Source organism: Diadema antillarum, unplaced genomic scaffold (assembly GCF_040938485.1).
Source record: "Diadema antillarum isolate AM-2024a unplaced genomic scaffold, OU_Dant_1.0 seq00000662_RagTag, whole genome shotgun sequence".
NCBI lineage: Eukaryota > Metazoa > Echinodermata > Echinoidea > Diadematoida > Diadematidae > Diadema > Diadema antillarum.
In genome coordinates, this window is record NW_027271574.1 from 552,757 (window position 1) to 571,006 (window position 18,250).

General features: G+C 39.0%; 1 protein-coding gene across 1 annotated transcript in view; it reads right to left on the bottom strand.

Moving 5' to 3' along the window:
* Nucleotides 1–18,250, bottom strand: part of LOC139736686 (uncharacterized) — an 83,802-nt gene that overhangs the window by 24,823 nt on the left and 40,729 nt on the right. The window contains exon 2 of the mRNA XM_071647434.1: nucleotides 11,421–11,585. Within this exon, the coding sequence (XP_071503535.1) occupies nucleotides 11,421–11,585 (165 nt within the window). The remainder of the gene's footprint in view (nucleotides 1–11,420; nucleotides 11,586–18,250) is intronic.

An 18,250-nucleotide genomic window follows, 5' to 3' on the forward strand; every position in this document is an offset into this window, starting at 1 on the left:
CTCCGCTTCCTATTTCTTTCAGTCAGGTATTATCTGACGTTTCCTTCATTCAACTTGTAAGCTGGAAGAAGTGGGGTTAGGTTCTATCTGTATTTGTCCTTAGAAGACATCCATATTCCTTTCATGAACCACATCAAAACGGAATATCCGACAGAAAAGATTCCCAGAGGATTTACTACAATTTTTGTTTTATAGTATAATATTCATCAAGGGTGCATGGGTGGGATTTGTCGCTTCCAATCCCCAACGACCTAGACAGTGCAGAGCCACCTTGCAAAAATGTTTCGTATCAGTCATCCCAAATCTTGGGACAGACACTCTCTTCTGTTTCTGCCGTTATTTTCATTTACAGATAGCACAGTATCGGCTTGAGGCCTATAAAGTCTATTCCCACAACCCTAGAGAAGAGGGGAGAGAGAGAGAGAGAGAGAGGGGGGGGGGGATATATGCATATATGTATATACATGTATATATATATATATATATATATATATATATGTAATTATTTATTAATATATAGAGAAAAAGAAACAGAATGCAGGGTGTATTTCTGTGAGAGAAAACTGGCAATGTTATCACCACAGTTGTGTGATTGAGTGCATTAGCTCACATTAAACTATAAAAAGAATAATAATTATCCGTTCTACACACTATAGTAATCTACGGTAGATGTAAACGTACTATGAATATCAAAGTCTGCTTCATAACACATACGTATGTAACAGTACATTTTAGAGCAAGCTCATTCAAAATTTGCTTAAACTTTGTTCGAAGGATTCCACTGTTCCATGGAGAATATAGCATAATTGAGGAAGGTCTCATTCATAACTTTGATTCTTATTCGGAGCCAAATACACGTTATTCTAAAGACGGAAAGGGTATGATATTTCATTATAAACATCACTTAAAGCCAGGAGGCCTTGTAATACAGGTACATCAGCATAGGTTTGCCCTTATCATTACTGCAGATTGTACAGCCAGGTGACAACTTTGTCGCCAATATCTTGTACCGATGGTTTATCAAAATTAGGCAACATTTTTGTCGACCTTTCGAGCATAAAACGTGAGATTAAACTATGGAGTACTTCTATTTCATACACACGATGATGCGAGATCTCTCGAGAATTCGCCAGCTGCTCCAAGAATCAGGTTCAATTAATCCCGGGAATTAATCATACACACACACACACACACACACACACACACACACACACACACACAAATGAGACTCCGTTTCCCGTTACATCCCTGATTAACACGTTATTGTGAAACAAACAACATGGGGATATGAATAAATCTATGGCATGCATGGATATAATTGTCTACAATTTCAGCTTTCATTCAATTGTCAGGGAAGAAGAGTAGGTTAAAGGAAATTTCACTGAATAGAGCGAATCTCGTGCAGCGTTATACTCTGTGTCAGGATGGGGGGGGGGGGGTTGGGGTGACGGGTTGAATTACATTATTGATTTTTTATGTTTCAGTTTTATAACTGTCCTTCATAATGGGTGGGCAGATGCAGTTTCACCATTTTTTTCTTTGTTAGTTGTTTTGTTGATGTTTAGATTGATATCGTCAGTAAGTCCACCCAACCCCTCGCGCTTGAAAACAAAACCGACTTAAGCTATTATACCAAGGGGCTTCGTACGTGTTTGAAGTTCCATTATTATACTAACACACATCAAATTACCCTCGAGAATGGGCCTTATAAATGAACCGAATGACCTCTATCTGTCTGTAGTCAATGTATACATTATCTATATGTAGTATGAAGAGACCCAGGGGGACTCTTTGAAATACATTTCGGTGTCCTTTTACCGAGACAGAAGCACATTAATTGCCAATGACATGGCACGACATTACATATATATGCCCAACTAATAGTCGGAGATCACCTATGGTCCCACGCGTGTCATTTCGCATCAGTTGGCGGGGTTACTTGAGTGGCATTGCCGTGACCCGAGATGAAGAAAAAATAGCGCACGAGTGCTACGTCAAGAATTCTCAGAGCTGTCGTAAAGTCTTCGAGGTGGTTGAGCCTGAATGACTTTTGCTACGTTTACAATGATTTTGGAAGAAAATATTGATTTAAAAAAAAACACCCTGATTTTAAGGAAGAGTACCAGCAAGTACAAACAGTAAGGCCTATAACCACCATCGAGTTGTATATGTTGAGAAATAAAAAGTTCAATCGATAATCAACAAAATTCAGAATTGTGAGCACGATGATAGGGCTCATAGTAGTAATTTTGAGATACTTACATGTTTAATTCATTATAGTTTTGTAGGTAGATGGTAAGGCAATCTTGAAACAAAAAATCGAACACCATAGTTTTGTAGTTGTTGCTTGTCTCAAATTCACCCTCTCACCGCCGAGTCGGTCCACCATTTCTTCGATGTTTGTCAAAAATACTGAAGTTCATTTTTACCCTACTAGACAAAAAGATTCTTTTCATCTTTCTCCTGTACGGACCGTATCTGCTTTAAAAACAATATCCACTACAGGACCTAAATTTTGGAATGAGTTGGATAGAGAAATAATCCAATCTCAGTCTCTTTATTCATTTAAGCATAAACTATAGTTTTTCTGAATTTATATCTACAGCTATTCTTCAATCCTCCTCGACATTCTCTGTTCATACTTCACATTACTGACATTATCGATTATGTAACATGTGCCACGTTCGTGATTTCTGTATTATCTCCTGAACTTCCTTTGTACGCATTTGGTATCTCTGCTATTGTACACTGCATCTGACTTGTACCTCGCTCGGGTGATCACGCAACTCTCAAGAAGTCTTGTGCCGTGGACATTGTTTTCTTTGTTTTTTCTTTTTCTTTTTACTTTTCGGCGTTTATATTTCTCCAATTCACAAATTGTCATTCCTTTAATTACATATACCAAGTAAGAAATAATCTCACATCCGCATCTGGGAATCTACACCCTACAAGCGATGCTTCTATGTAGATTCCTCATATTTCACATGTTTTATTGTCTTTTTTTTATTTATTTATTTTTATTGACAATTCATCCAGGCTTTTGTATTGTGATGTTTATGTTTTATGTATTTGTTGAAATGTGGAATATGGAACAACAATAAAAAAATATATATATATACATATAAAAAAGATTGATATATCACTACAAATCCTTATATTAGTTTAGAGATGACATAATTGCATTCCTCAATAAAAGATTCAAATTACAAGACTTAGGCCTATCATGTTTCTCCAACCCTGATCCGCCATCTGCCAAAACTGCAGAAACAGAATAAGAAGGGGCTGTAGTGTGAAAGTATAGGGCTTCCTACGAAAATACATCTCTGTCTCCCCTCCATACACTCGATTTGACATGTCCACTTGATGTGTTTGTATGACGAATAGTGACGGTGAACTTTGAACAATTTCTTAGCTTTATGCCCAAATCCACTTTTGGATATAACAGACGAAGGTATTCTGATAAATACAATACCTATACCTTCTGGAGTAATGGTCGGGGAGACTTCTCTGATACAAACATGCAGAGTTCTAATCTAACTCCTGTAAATAAGCCGTCCCACATCTCATTGTCCAAGATTCCCTTCACTCTTTTCCATCACTTTGACACGGTCACGATTAAAAGCAAACACCTGCATGAAATAAATCATGCGTTCACAAATCAAGGCATGCAATAGTTTAAGATTCACTTTTGTCCATACAAAGAATTAAAAAGAAAAAGTCAAAGAAATGCATGCATCGGAGAAAAATATATAATCACTCAATTACGGTTGTGGTGCTACTGTTTTTGTTGTCGGTACAACACGAACCTATAAATCCTACAGTCTATTTGCAAAACCCGGAAACCTCTGTACGATTCCTTAGTACTTCTTTAAAAAGTAGAATTGGGTGCAGTGCACACGTTTTGGGTATGCAGTGGAAATAAACTGCAGATTATTCTCTTTGCTGGAAGTGAGGATTTCGCTCAAATCTACCTCTCCAAGTAACTACAGTTCCCATCCTCTCCTCCCCAGCTTAATATGGCTATAATGTAGCTGAAACGTGTGGGAGCGAATTCCCTATTTGAATTCGTTTATGCTCTTTCCGCCCTAATACCGTAACTATGCCAGTCGTCATCGAAAATATAGGGAAATGCCTAAACAGCAAAAAGGGTGAAAGTTCATCAACAGATGCTAGACCATTTCAAGTATAAACAGAGCAAACGTGGGGCCACAGCAACGCCAAAATGTACCCATATATACAGTATAGTACTTTTTGTCTGTCTGTATGTTTGTTTGTTTTAGGGTTTGATAATGCGTCTATAGCTATATGGTTAAATTAAATTATTTTCATGCAAAGAGTCATCATGCACACTCCCTTTATGTGTGCACTTGTCTTTTTTCGAATACAATTGTCTGCATCTCTTCCTTTAATGGTCCCTTCAGTTCAAGGCGTTGACGGCTCGCCACCCGAGTCGATAGGGTCCAGTAACAGGATAGCTACCGGGCTGACACGTCGCCGCGGGACGACGATTTGTCGGTAATCACAAAAATACACATTTCATTCTAGGCACACAGCTTGAGTCTCTCATATTACGAGCATACTAACTACTGACTGGTCGAAACGGAGGGGCGTGTCACTTGAAAAAAAAAAGCACACACACGATCCTTTCTTTATCTCTGTAAGAAATATTTTTGCCCCCTTTTTTGTCCTACAGGCAAGCCATTTGTGTCAATGTCTGCATATAGTCTACAACAACATATGTCAGGGGTATAAAACCTTTTGAAGGAAAGAAAAAAAAAAGCCCAGCAACATCTTCCTGTGAATAAAACAAATGGTTATGCAGGCTTTAAGGTTGATTCGTGTGTTATGATCGTGTGTTAAATCACAACTTATAGCAAGTTTTAGGCGAGTCGGCCTTTTAACGTCCTCCGATACGAATAGTTCGGTTCATAAGCTATCAGTACCTCTTGATACTTTTCGAAACAACTGTTTCGAGGTTTAGAATGTAGTCATGGGGACAATGCTCTCAAATCAGATTTGCATTTTGGTGGTTGGATATCACTGTTTTAAGTCATACATTTTTGTTTCAACATGTGTTGCTGGGCAAGAATAAGCAGCTGCGGTCGGTGGCATGAACAACTTGCGCAGTGTCAGGGTAACCCTCTACAATTCTATTCACTATGCCATTTTACAGCCATTAAGTTTTATTCATCTATATTATTGTTGCTCAGTATTGCAATGGGAAAATAATTTATATCATCATATTTTCATTTATCCGCTGATACAAAAAAGAAACGTTTGAGGACAAAACTGGATCCAATTTTCTATATTTAAAGTTGGTTAAACTCCATGTTCTCGAGAGAAAGAAGCCAGACTTTAAAGCCTATTGTAACCCGGCAGGACATTGCAATCAACATAATCCAGTCACGTGAGGCATGACAACCTATAATCCAGGGTGTATTATCATCATTCTATTTTTTTTCCTCCGACGAGCCTCTGCACTTTTCTCTTTATATTTTCTTTCCTTTCAAACGCCTGGTAGCTTATACGCAAAGAGGCCTGGAGAAAGAAGGAAAAAAGTTCACGCCCCTACAAGAGGAAAAAAAAAATGAGGCTTATCCGTAAACGTCTCCTTACGTAGAAAATTTCAAGGCTGAACAGTTTTCCATAATTCGATTTCGAAAACATGATTTCTCAACAGGTGTCGGAATGTTTTGAGGCAGAAAGTTCAGGAGCCGATGTCAAGGCACATGGTGTCTTTTATGATGGTCTTGATACCGCACGTCGGACTTCATAAAAATGAAAAAAAAAGAAGAAGAGATCAAGTGCAATGAGTATGAGACAAAACAGGGGTATATTCTGAACTAATATCATCAAAGCAAAGGTTGGTTCATATTGTTTAGCACTTGAATATGTGTACTGAACAACTCGCCAGACTATTATCAAAATTTTCCAAGTAACTAGTGAAAACTCTATTTAGGAAAGTTTTTGCTGTTTACATGTGCATAATAGCTGTTTATACATCTGAGTCACAAGGAGCAGATATGATTGTAAAAAAACAATCGCGCATCGTCTGTTCAGGAAGTTCTATTAGAGAGAAAATTTCGTATATATACGGTGTAGTGAGATCAATAGCTACATGAATGTTGGATAGTATGTCATAAAACTTAATATTCTTGGGACCAGAATCAAGGCGCATATATACCTCACATGACTGTGATGTCATAATTATGCAAAGAGCTCAAATTTACAAAATTAAGATTCATTTTCACTTTGTAGATGAAGATCGGCATATCACTGATATAATACATTATCTTGAGCAGATATAACTAAGAAATAAATATAGAAATATCAAAAAAAGATCTAACAAAAACAAGCGAAGAAACAAACAAGTGGTTTGATTGACAAACTTGGCTTGACTTGAATGAAGTTTACTTTGTAGGTGACGTCACAATTTCATGTCCAGATATCTACTAAAGATCGAGAAGCTGTGTGAGGGCGTTTTAAGACGCCTGCTAAGCAGCTATACTTTTTTTTTTCTTTTACAGCTGTCCAGTTATAGTCACATGTTTACTTATAAATAGTTTTGACTGCGTTCAAGATATCCAAATTGATTTTTCATAGGGCCAATTTTCTTGCTAACATTTGTGGATTTTGTATTCCATATCAGTGCTCTTGATATCCGCGGTTATTATCTAGCCCATTTTTGATGACTTACAGAACATTCTATGGCGTGTGAGAAAGGGCTTTTTTGTTTTTCTTCGGCAAATGAGTAAACCGCGAATATTTTTGCAGATGAATGAATGGGCGAAGCGGACAGGCTCCCGTGTTTTTACGTCGTATCTATGTCAGTTCACAGCTCACTAGGCGGTGGTCAATCCAGCCGTATTCGGTGTCAAAATAATCAGACTGGTGATCGGGAGGGTGGGATGGACAAACGAAGAGGGTGTCGAAGTTGAGCAAGGTGAAGTTTGTTGGGTTGCATGGGATCCATTCCCCACTGACTGCTGCCCTTCCTGAAACTTTAATATTACTATAATCTCTCTCTTATCTTTTTATTAAGCAAAACAGAAATTAACAAGGATTTTTTTTTCTGATTGAGGAACAGCTCCTTCTAGAGAACGAATACCATATCATTGAGCTGAAGGAAAACAGATCAACACAATAGGATGAAAATATTACTGGCGACAAAGAAAGGGGTCGGGGCGGGGAAGAATGACGTAGGAACTATTCGCTGTCCGTAAGAGGGATCACCAGACGCTGTGAAATTACGAATAAATAAACGGTATTTCCCGCACGTTTTGCGAAAAGTAAACAAACCGCGTCCACTTTGGCTGCGTCGTGAGAGACGACCGGTGCAAGTTGTCTTGATTTTTTTTTTTCCACCAGCGATGGGTCACTTCAGGACACCATCGCCTTCTCCGCCGACCGCTCAGCCTTGGTTTTCTGGGTCAAAGTTGTTTTCACCGTTTGACCGCTTAAAATGACGACCTGATGATTACACTTTGCTTTGTGATAATTACATAAAAACCATAAAAGTTCATAGTACCAATGGGAAGAGAAGTTAGGCATTCTTGTGATACCTAAGTCTCTTTGTTATTTTGGTTACAATATTCCGGTTATTTAAGTTATGAATTGCAAATTGGACAAAATGACGACAATTAGTGGTGCAGCCAAAAGTATGTCAACCTGGCGCTGTTCGGTTTACCAGTTGTAGCCTTCATTTGGGAAAACCTGCGCCACGTTTGAGGTCTAGCAAAGAGCTTGCAATGACACTGTTATAAAGGCAAGTTCATCCCTAAACCCCCACCCCAGTCATTTAGTGGAAAATCAAATTGTCATGCATTTCACAGCAATTTAGTCAACAATTGGGGATATCAATGCTTAATGCTAATGTTAATAATGACGAAATACATGGACAACTCGGTTTGAGAATAAGACGCATTGAAAAAAATGACAGCATCGTACTTGCGTACATAACTGTCACAATAAAGGATGACTAAGTGTGAAATATGTTCAGGAAGTGCAAGGACCCACGAAAAGCAGGCCGAGATTTTCGGCTCCTCACATTGGACGTCAATGACGTCTTTTTCTACCTAACGCCTCCGACGCAGGGATGCCCATCATTTTAGACAAATCTCGTTGCTCAATTCCGGAAGCTGTTTGCATTATGACACCCGTCGATATGTAATTGGTATGCACAGGCACACATGAAGCCTCCTACTTTTAAAACACTTGGCATAGTGCCAAAAATCACACCCGCAAAATTCTCTTCTCACGTTTTCCATCAAGGAACTATCATTCTTAATTATGGCAGACCCGATTCAGGTAAGGTCGAAGGTGTAAGCTTAAAACGTCGGCCCGAAAACAAACATTAAAATATTTTCTTTCATTGACCATCTCCGCTTTTGTTTAGTATTCGATCCGGCAAGCGTCAATCACAATAAAAATCCCGTTCTCCACTCAATCCAGTCTCCTGTACTCTTTCATAGATGCATCATACGGCGGGAATATCCGATTAATTTGTCTCCACGGAAAACCTGCTAGGCTGATGCTGCGCGCGCGCTGTGACACCCGTGTGCGTTGTTGACATTTCGCTGCCTTCGTCTTGCAGCACCCCTCTTCAGCATGTTCCTTCCGCGCTGTTAGGATGACGATTGACGAATCATTTGAGGCGTCAGCGAAAAACATATGAATCATTCTTAACCATACGACATTTTGTGATTATGGCAGCATAATAAAAGCAGAGGGCGGCGAAACAAAACAAATAACAGGCTTAGGGTGTAAATGCCTGCTTGGCGACCGGGGAGACAACTTGTCAACACTCATCTTGCCTGAATTAGGTCAACTGTGTTTTTAGTCACCAAAATTAAAAAACCAATGTGCAGCAGCATTAATGGGGCTTATTCAAATGCAGAGAAAACTTTGAGAAAATCGGTTAAAACCTTTTTCTTGAACTTTAAATGGAATGTTTTAGTTTAATTTCAATGTACCTGTTTCTTTAATCTTGCAGCCTATTTAAAAGTTCATTCCGTTGTCATCTTTTCATCACAACATGTCTTTTTTTTTTCACGACAAACATGACTAAAACAAACTGGATGATACTCGTGAAATTATGACTCGATCAATTTTAATAATTGTATAATATCAAATAAGGAACACAAATCTGTCTCAAAATACAGACTGTCAATTATCTCATTCAAGGTATGAGGTTGCAGACAACAGGGGAGAGATTTGAGCCAGGAGGAAAAGCCGCCATCCCCTGGTGCACCTGTTGCTTGGAAGGCGTCCTCGCTCTACGCCCCGCGATAAAGGGGTCACTCAGAAAGGTTAGGCCGTCGATCACCTGATCGACCTATCGATTCAGGTAAGGTGTGGGACAGATTTATGTTACCTTGTCGTCTGACACTTGCAGCAGTGTTGCCAGATGGTGATTTCGGGAACCAAAAAGGGTGAAATTTGGTGATTTTTGAAGTTGTTTGGTGACAAAATTTTAGCCTGGTAACCAAATCAAAATTTGGTGATTTTTGGTAACTTTTTGGTGATTTTTAGACCCATGAAAAATAATCACACTAATTGAAAACGAAAATGCATTTTGCCCAAAGTTTTCCCCTTATTTCCTGCAGAAACATAACATGTGCCCCCCCCCTTTTTTTTTGGTCACAGCGACACACACAAACACTCATAGTCAAATATCCATACACATCGTACACATTTTGCACTTAGTGTGTGTGACTACGGTGCACCGAAAATTGCACCGAGACTGGCGCAGTGTTTGATAAAGGTTTATTGATATAATTTTGTCTTGAAATTGAAGCTTTACCTACGCTTTTCCAAATTTGGTGATTTTTGATGGCTTTTGGTGATTTTTTACAAGCCTTTTGGTGATTTTGCTCTGTTGGGACCTGGCAACGCTGACTTGCAGGTCGCGCGCCGTCTGCTGTATGATAGCATATGAGAAGATTGGCGGGAACACCTGCTTCAAATATCCCATTTGTTCGAGGGAACTTTCATATGCCCATATAAAGCAGTTCAGTAATGAAGGAGTTGCTCTTTAAAAAAAAAAAGGGGGGGGGGTCGACTTTGTTCCGAGTGTTCCTTTATTATTGGTTTGTTTGTTTGTTTGGTTGGGTTTTTTTGCCTTCACATACTGTAGCTTGTCATGCAGTCAGGACTATGCGAGGGCTGATGTTCGTTATTCCGAAACACACAAATTCACTATAACCAGAGGTTCGTAAATCCGAAAACGAAAAAGGGTTCGTTTATCCGAACATTCGTCTCGTTATCCCGAAGGCTCGTTATTCCCAAGGTTCGTAATTCTGAAAATGAAATAAAGTTCGTTAGTCTAATGGTTCGTTAATCCGATAATGAAATAAGGTTTGTTAATCCGAAAGTTCGTTAATCCAATCATGAAATTTCGATTCAATTCCATTTTTTTTTTCAACAATAGGGTTGTTGCTCCGAAGCTTCGTTAATCCGGCAATGTAAAGACAGTGCGTATTAACAGACCTTCGGAATCACGAACCCTATTTCGTTTTCGTATCAACAAATCTTTGGAATAACGAGTTTTATTCCATATTCAGATTAACGAACCTTATAGGAATAGCGAGCCTTCAGACTGAACCGTTAGCATCGGTGTGGAGTCTCAGCGGGTCAGGAGTGAACTTGGAGCGCCTCTTGTTTCATGGCTTGCAGCAAATAGGCTCCCGGGTGATGATCATGGTCGAGACAGATACATTCCCATTCCATTACAGGGAATTACTTTTGTTTCCATTACATTACAGGGAATTACCTTTTTTTTTCATTCCATTACAGAGAATTTCTTTTTTTCCATTCCATTACAGGGAATTACTTTTTTTCCATTCCATTACAGGCAGAGCTGACAGGGAATTACTTATTTTTTATCGTACACAGAGTAGCCCTGTTCAGCGCTATCACTCTCATAAGGTGCAGCCATTATGATTTTCCCAGCATTGCCGTTTTCTATGTCAAGATATAAGCCTACCTGAGTAAAGAGGGACGTCAGGCAGTGTCAGGTGGATCATCATGTCAAAGCATGTATTCCTGGGACAGGGTTCGAACTCCGAATATCTTTGTTGTTCAAGAACCCATGCATGCAGGGCCTCTCAATCTCAGATACTATTACAGTCTAGAACGCCAGAAATGATTCCACCGAGCTCCATAAGTAATAGTTTATGTATTTCACGTATGGTTTTAGGATATCATGTCTGCAAATGAACAGACACTCATTCATAGAAAGCGGTGGCAACCCACAGAGCCTGGAGGTAGGGATACTTTGGCGTGAAAGATATAGAGGTGCCACTATTGGTCCAAGCAGATAGACCATGACTAAACGAATACAGAAGTTGCACTTTCCAGACATCCATGAAGAAAAACTTTGATTTGTTTACAATAATTAATACAACTGAGTTTGAACTTACCGATATGAAGATTTAGTACAGTCCTTTTGCTGAATTTGGCCATAAAGAGTACGAAGTTGATAATTACACCATGGAGATATTGAACGTTGTATATACATTTCTGTTCCATTGCGAACGTTACACGTGACCTGTTTCGTTCGCTTAAATTCGCACCAATTCCCAGTTCTGCAATGAAAAGCAAAGAAACCAACATGATTAGATATGTGCAAGGTAGATCTGAATTGACAAACGTATGTATAAGTACCATATACAGGAAGATAAAATAAGCAAACTTCTTTCTTTTTTTAATTGAAGTGTAAAAAGTACATATGCATGGTGGTGAATAGGTCTATCCATAACTGGTAAACAATAACAGCAGAGAGGCGGAAAAACAAAAACAGGCAAAATATGATTATCATAAGAAACAGGAGAAAACATTTTTGTTCAACAATGACTAAATACTGTGCGGCAAGTAACAATTTTTTCCTTCTCATTCTAGCGACAAAATGGCTAGAAACCCCCCCCCCCCCAGAAATATCAAGATTTGATATTTGTGTCATGACGATTTGTGAATGCGAAATGTGCCGATTCACATTACACTACAATTACATATACAGTACTTCATTTCGCTTTTCTCAAGAATATAGGTCTAATCATCATTAGTCCCTAGCTTGATTTGGGACGGTGTTCCAGCACGTTCTTTTTCCTTCTCGACAATACACTCATTTTTCTCCCCATCCAGCGTCCTTCAAAGTACCAATTATCAGAAACGCCCTTCCCAAATGTTTATAGAGTATGAAAAAAATCATGTTCATATCTGGAGTTATGACTGTGATTATCCTCCCCTCCCTTTCCCCTTGAAAAATGTGAAAGCAAAGACATAACAAAACATAGTTGCACTCCATATCTCTCTCTTTCTCCAATGTTTCTCTCCCTTTATCAATCTATCTTTCCGTATCCATTTATGTTTATATATTTCTCTTTTCTCTCCATACACCTGTTTCTCTCTATCAACCAATCCCGACCTTCGGACAGCGCATTCCCGTGTTGCCCCTTGCCTCTAGCCGGAAGTCATTATTCCAGGCATCAAGTGATCAAGACCTCGTCTCATGATAAGGCCAGGAGAAACCAATCCCTCTTTAGAGGCGGTTCATCTCTTTCACTGACCCTTCGACTTCTTTACCAATTTAAAGGGAAAACTTGATAAGCAGCATAGAGCCCACCTGAGAAGCATTACAGTATATTCTACGGATTATATGGTTATAGGGAAATTACGGATACAACGAAGTAAAAATACAGGTCCCAAAATTATCATCTTTATAATGTTTATACACTTTTTCGTTCGGCTACAACGGAATTTCGATAAAAACGATAAAAAAACAACAACGACAAAAAACGATGACAACAACAACAACAACAACAACAACTAAACAGACAATAAAAGTCGGTCTCGGGGACTTCTTTATCACGGAAGTCGCCTGTTTATTATGATTTCGAATGGTCACCTCACGACTCTCTATTGCTATATAAAAAATTTAGGCGACCTTAGATGATGATATCATCACATCGTCCAATTTCTTTAAGTGACCGATATCAACGATCTCGGCAAAACTTTCTGAACATCACATTATTACATTACTTTCTCATTCCTGTCTTATTTCAACAACACGTTTGCTTTCTATTCTCCTCGATTTTACTCTCTTTAAATGAAATTACCTTAGATACTGAGTGAGTTTCAACATAAAGGCCAATGCTGACATTTTGGCATGAATATAAAAAAGTACAAAGTGTTTGAAACTTTCCCATTGAACTAGATGGAGGTATACCTGAAATTCTCTCAACTTAGCTGAAATATCAATTTCATTTTTCCTGTGCCTGATCATGACATCATATAACGAGTTTAGATAACATAGTCATGTCGACGTATGAGTTACAGAATTAAAATAGATTTGTAGAAAGCCAGGAGAGTGGAATGGAAACAACAAGTTCTTTAAGTTTCATCAAATTAGACATCATGATTAAAAAGTCACGACGACAGAAAAACTTTCATGAAGAGGTAAGGGCGCATACTGTGCAGTTACACTGTTTCATTTGTATTGTACACAAAACACGACCACAGTCATTGATTTAGGTTAGATGAAAACTACAAGGATGGTTACTCACAGGAAAGATGACTAGTTTTGTTAGATAGGACAGTATAATTAGCGTTACAATATTTTACCGTACCTTGACCACAACCATAATTAAAGCGTTTCATTTCTGAAGGTATATGACACGGACATGATCTTTCATTTCCAGTTTTACTCGTAAAGGCACCATGCTTTGATAACGCTGTTTACAGACACTCGTCATTTTTTTAGCAGTCCCACGAGATATCATCTCAGCCATTTATATGTATAGGGGATACAAATATAGGTTTTTTTTAACATCTGGTTATGATCTGGATAGTACTTGTAATACAAACCACGTTCGTCCGGCCAAATCCCCATAATCCCATGCACTGATCTGGAAAAAGTGCGGATCAAATAAATGCCAGAGTCCTTCATAGTCTTTACCTACATCGTGGCGGCAGGTGGATTTTCCTCATTGCTAACAGACGTATACATCGAGTGACTTTGCAGTGCAGCTTTTGTGCAGACTGCTGCATGATATGATTCATAACTCGCGCGATGAATTCAATGTATGGGGTGAAATAACTGATCGTGTCTACCCAAACAGAACGCTGTACACGACTTTCGCTTTTAGTGCTTGCAAAATATACAAAGCAAATCCTCATCTCATAGACGGTATGCAGAGTAATTTTCACGGACAAACGGCTCTTTGTACAGAAATAAGCTCGCTAAATCCCAGTTTCTTGAGGCCAGATAGACTCATATTTCATCGCTATTCCAAGTTAATATACAAGATATATAATACTGCTGGCAGTCAATGCCCAACCATAAAAGAATATGTGTAGAAATAAAAATAAAAGCTATATGGATTTGAGTTTCAATCTCTTGATAACTTTCTACGACGAATGCCTTCTACAGGCTATTCTGGAAAATGTATGAGCTCATGTGACATAACAGAAATGCCGTATATTACACGCTAAGTGATTGCTGATTCTTGAGATTTGATGGAGAATGGCATTCCTACACTCATGCGCAAACCTCAGCAACATACTTCTGGAGTAAAAGCGCGGGAACGCAGCAGCAAGTCGACAAGATCCTAAATGGTCACAGGGTTGAAGGATGGGTAATCAGCAAGGCAACAGGTGATCTCAAAACCCTCTCTAGGCGATCGATGCACGGAAGCTCCAGTCAACACCTCGATAGAGAGCTTAGATTTACTCCTGACCCATCATGCAATGCGTATACTTCGGCAGACGACATGGTAAAGTTCTGTGTAAGCACTATTAGGGCACTCAAGTATTGAGGCAGGTCAGTGCCTTAACACGAGGCAAGGAAATGCTGTTTATGAAGTTTCAATAGACGAGAAGTTTCAAAGATTTGTCAACATTAGGGCCTACACAGCCCTGTATAATAAATGCACACACATGTTGTGCGCCATGGAAATATCGGTAACATGGGAGCATGGAGCTACAACAGATTGAAGCACGTTTTATCCTTGATTTCAATTTCAATTCAATTCAAAGTGATGCATGCCATCTCTAGAAAGAGCCAAAGACAACAACACTTGCTTATCAGCTTTTGATATAAAACTAAGAAGCGTTCATGAAATTGTGCATCCTAATTTGTTTCCATCTCATATTCTGATCATTATTGCTCATGTCAATCTGTTTACATTCAAAATACCTTTCTGAAATTCCACGTACTTTGCTGAAAATGATTACATGGCGTTAGACATTGTAACAAATACAGATGACTTTTATCCTTGAGCTCTTCGATTGACGTGTATGCATGAATAATGATAGTGATTATGAAAACCGTGCAGATGGCTATTGATAAACGTGTTGATAGTAATAGCCTACATTGTGTTCTTATCGCAAAACGATTTTTCACATTGTTTAGGAGAAAATGGTTTGAAGTCCAGGCAACAGGGTGTCTGGCCCAACGCAAAATTGCAGCTGCCAGGGAGCTCGAACCGGGGAGCTAAGGATTGATATTTTTTGTGGTCTTCTGGTTTAAGCCTGATGGCGCCTGAGCCACTTGTATGACAGCTCTTCAATACTATTAAAAAATCCATCTTTCAGTGTGCAAGTACAGACGTCATGCCGTAGAAGCGGACAAGAAACATCTGGAAAACTTGCTTCGAGTCTTCTCTTTCAGAAATTTCTCATATTTCGTCAACACGAAATGTAAACAAACCCCCATTCATATTAGACTGTCCCACATACCAAAATCCGTGTCTGTAGCCTCCAGCGTGTACATATTACTGTATTCAACGAGTTTTTGCTGAATTGTGGGTTAACCATCAAATCCACCATAATTCACAGCAGATTTATAGGCTTATGTAAATTTATTACTTACTCAAATGTCTATAAACAAATTCCGGAACCCTCTATCGATAGCACAACTTTATTGATATAGGCATATGTTTAGATTCTGTTGTGGTAATTGCTGAGTAGCCATTTACAGAGAACCACCATCAACATGTTCCGAAACATGTCATCCTCTTTATGGCGGAATCGTGCTTTGTTGCCCTCTGTAGAGATTGAAGTTTGACAAACATTTTGACGTTCCATCGCTCGCGGGGTTTGTAGGAAGAACCGACGCGGAGGTCACCCCGCTTCGAATAATATTATCACTGACCGCCTCCAATTACAACCAGAAGCAGAACAAGGGGCAGCCAATAGCCCCACTGCTACCAAACATTTATTTATTCAAGCGTGTTTCCATTTCAGTCTCCAACTCTTCCTTCACTACCTTTGGAGGATAAAAACTTGAAAAGCATACGAAGTATGTCCATACCTGGAAGGACCAAGTTCCAAGTTTATTATGCTGGTCTTTCGTTTCGCTGTACTTCCCGTCGCCATCGTCCCAAACCCCTCAGTTATTTTCTTTGATAGGAGGCGCAAATAAGACCCGGGGACGAAAGGGGCCGACGCACGATGCAAATCATATTTCATTGGCCACCCATCCTAACGCATACTTGAAAACAAATTCCACCGAACTGAAGATTACACAAATTTGTCGTCTGTTTTGAAAAACACAAATACCCTGAGATAATCCTCTGTCATTGATATCCCGATTTAGAGGCACAAAGGCACCTGTACTACTTTCCCTTCATGTAATGCAAGATGCATTGAAATAGGTCAAATATCGCTGTCTTCTTTAACTTTTGACACTCTATATCATAAGGAGAAGGCACGTCAACAAACATGTGAAGCCAACGTTCCCTCTCTCTCTCTATCCCTATACCTGTCCCACAATCATAACAATCCTGGCTGTGATGTCTTTATACTCCCGAAGTCGATACCTTTTACTCTGCGTATTGATTGTTTTTATTAGATCATAGAATAAAACCTCCCGAAAGGAGTAAAAAAATTGTTGTTTATTCCACAATTACCCTAAAAAGCATAAACCTCATGCAATAAGGATACTGTTGCACAAACGTGTGATCACGTAAAATCCATATTTTGGTAGTAATCAATCATTAAATGGGATGACACAGAGATTGCGTATAAGGCCTACATTGTATGGGAAGTCGACAGCTGCGTCTCCATTCGTGTGGCTTTTGCTGTAACTTCGTCATCTTTGGTATATATTAAAGATCAGGGGCCTGTTACAATGAAGATTGAGAGCAAGTTACAATCAATCGCAAATTGCGTTTCGTAAACAACTTTGCGAGTGATCGCAAGTAACGCTCAATCTGCTAAAACTTACGCTTAATTTTCTTGAAATCAAGCGTAAATGTCTTTATGAAGCAGGACTTACGCTCAAGATTGAGCTTATACGCTCAATAAATCGATCGTAAGATCAATCACAACTCTTTATGAAACAGGTACCTGAAGTTCATTCTCTCATGGTTTGTGTACAGTACATCAAACAGGTTGTACTGCGATTAAATCTTGTGTGATAATTACTTCTTGCCTAAACTAAATGAAGAGGACAGGAAGGATTGCTTCCTTTTGAAGGTTCTCGTAGATGTTTTGAAGGAACACCTTTACGTGCTCTGTGCGTCGTTTCGACGTGTACAAGGTTAGCTCTAATAGGTTTCACCTTTTACACGTGTTTTATGAATCTATAATGACCTAATTCAAGTAATAACTACAGGGAATGAGCGCTATAAGCACCCTTCATGCCCTTTCTCACTCCTTGTTTACACCGTCAAGACGATTTGAACACCATTTCTCTACTTTCAAACAGGGAGGTGAGACGAAATCACGCAAGAGTCCATTCTAAAGACGTGTTGATTCTATTGGGTGTTGAGCATGCAGAGACGGCTATGAGAACATCTATTGTTATGCTTCTTGTTAACATGTAACGTTCATCCAAGAAATATCGAAATATCTGCCTGTGCGCTTGTTCGTAAATGCAAAGTGTTCCATTCTAAGGATTTTCTCGAATTGAGAACCTAATTTGCAATGAGAAATTCAATCAATGTTTGCTCCCTATTGTATTCGATTGCAGTTGTTGTAATCGTGGCTGCATACATTAGTTGCTGATTATTTATGTTGGGCAATCATCATTGAATCGCAGTAATGCAAATGAACTTTGGTGTATCTGGTTGATCTAACCCTTCCAACTCCATCATCTTTAATACCTCTGTCATCGTGTACGAGAATGTTGACAACACTAACGCCTGCCTTCAATAAACAAACTTAAAAAAAATGAACAGAAGTGCCATCTGACGCTGAAATTGAAAAGGGTACAGGCGGCTGCTGGGAAATACGACTATCATAATACCTC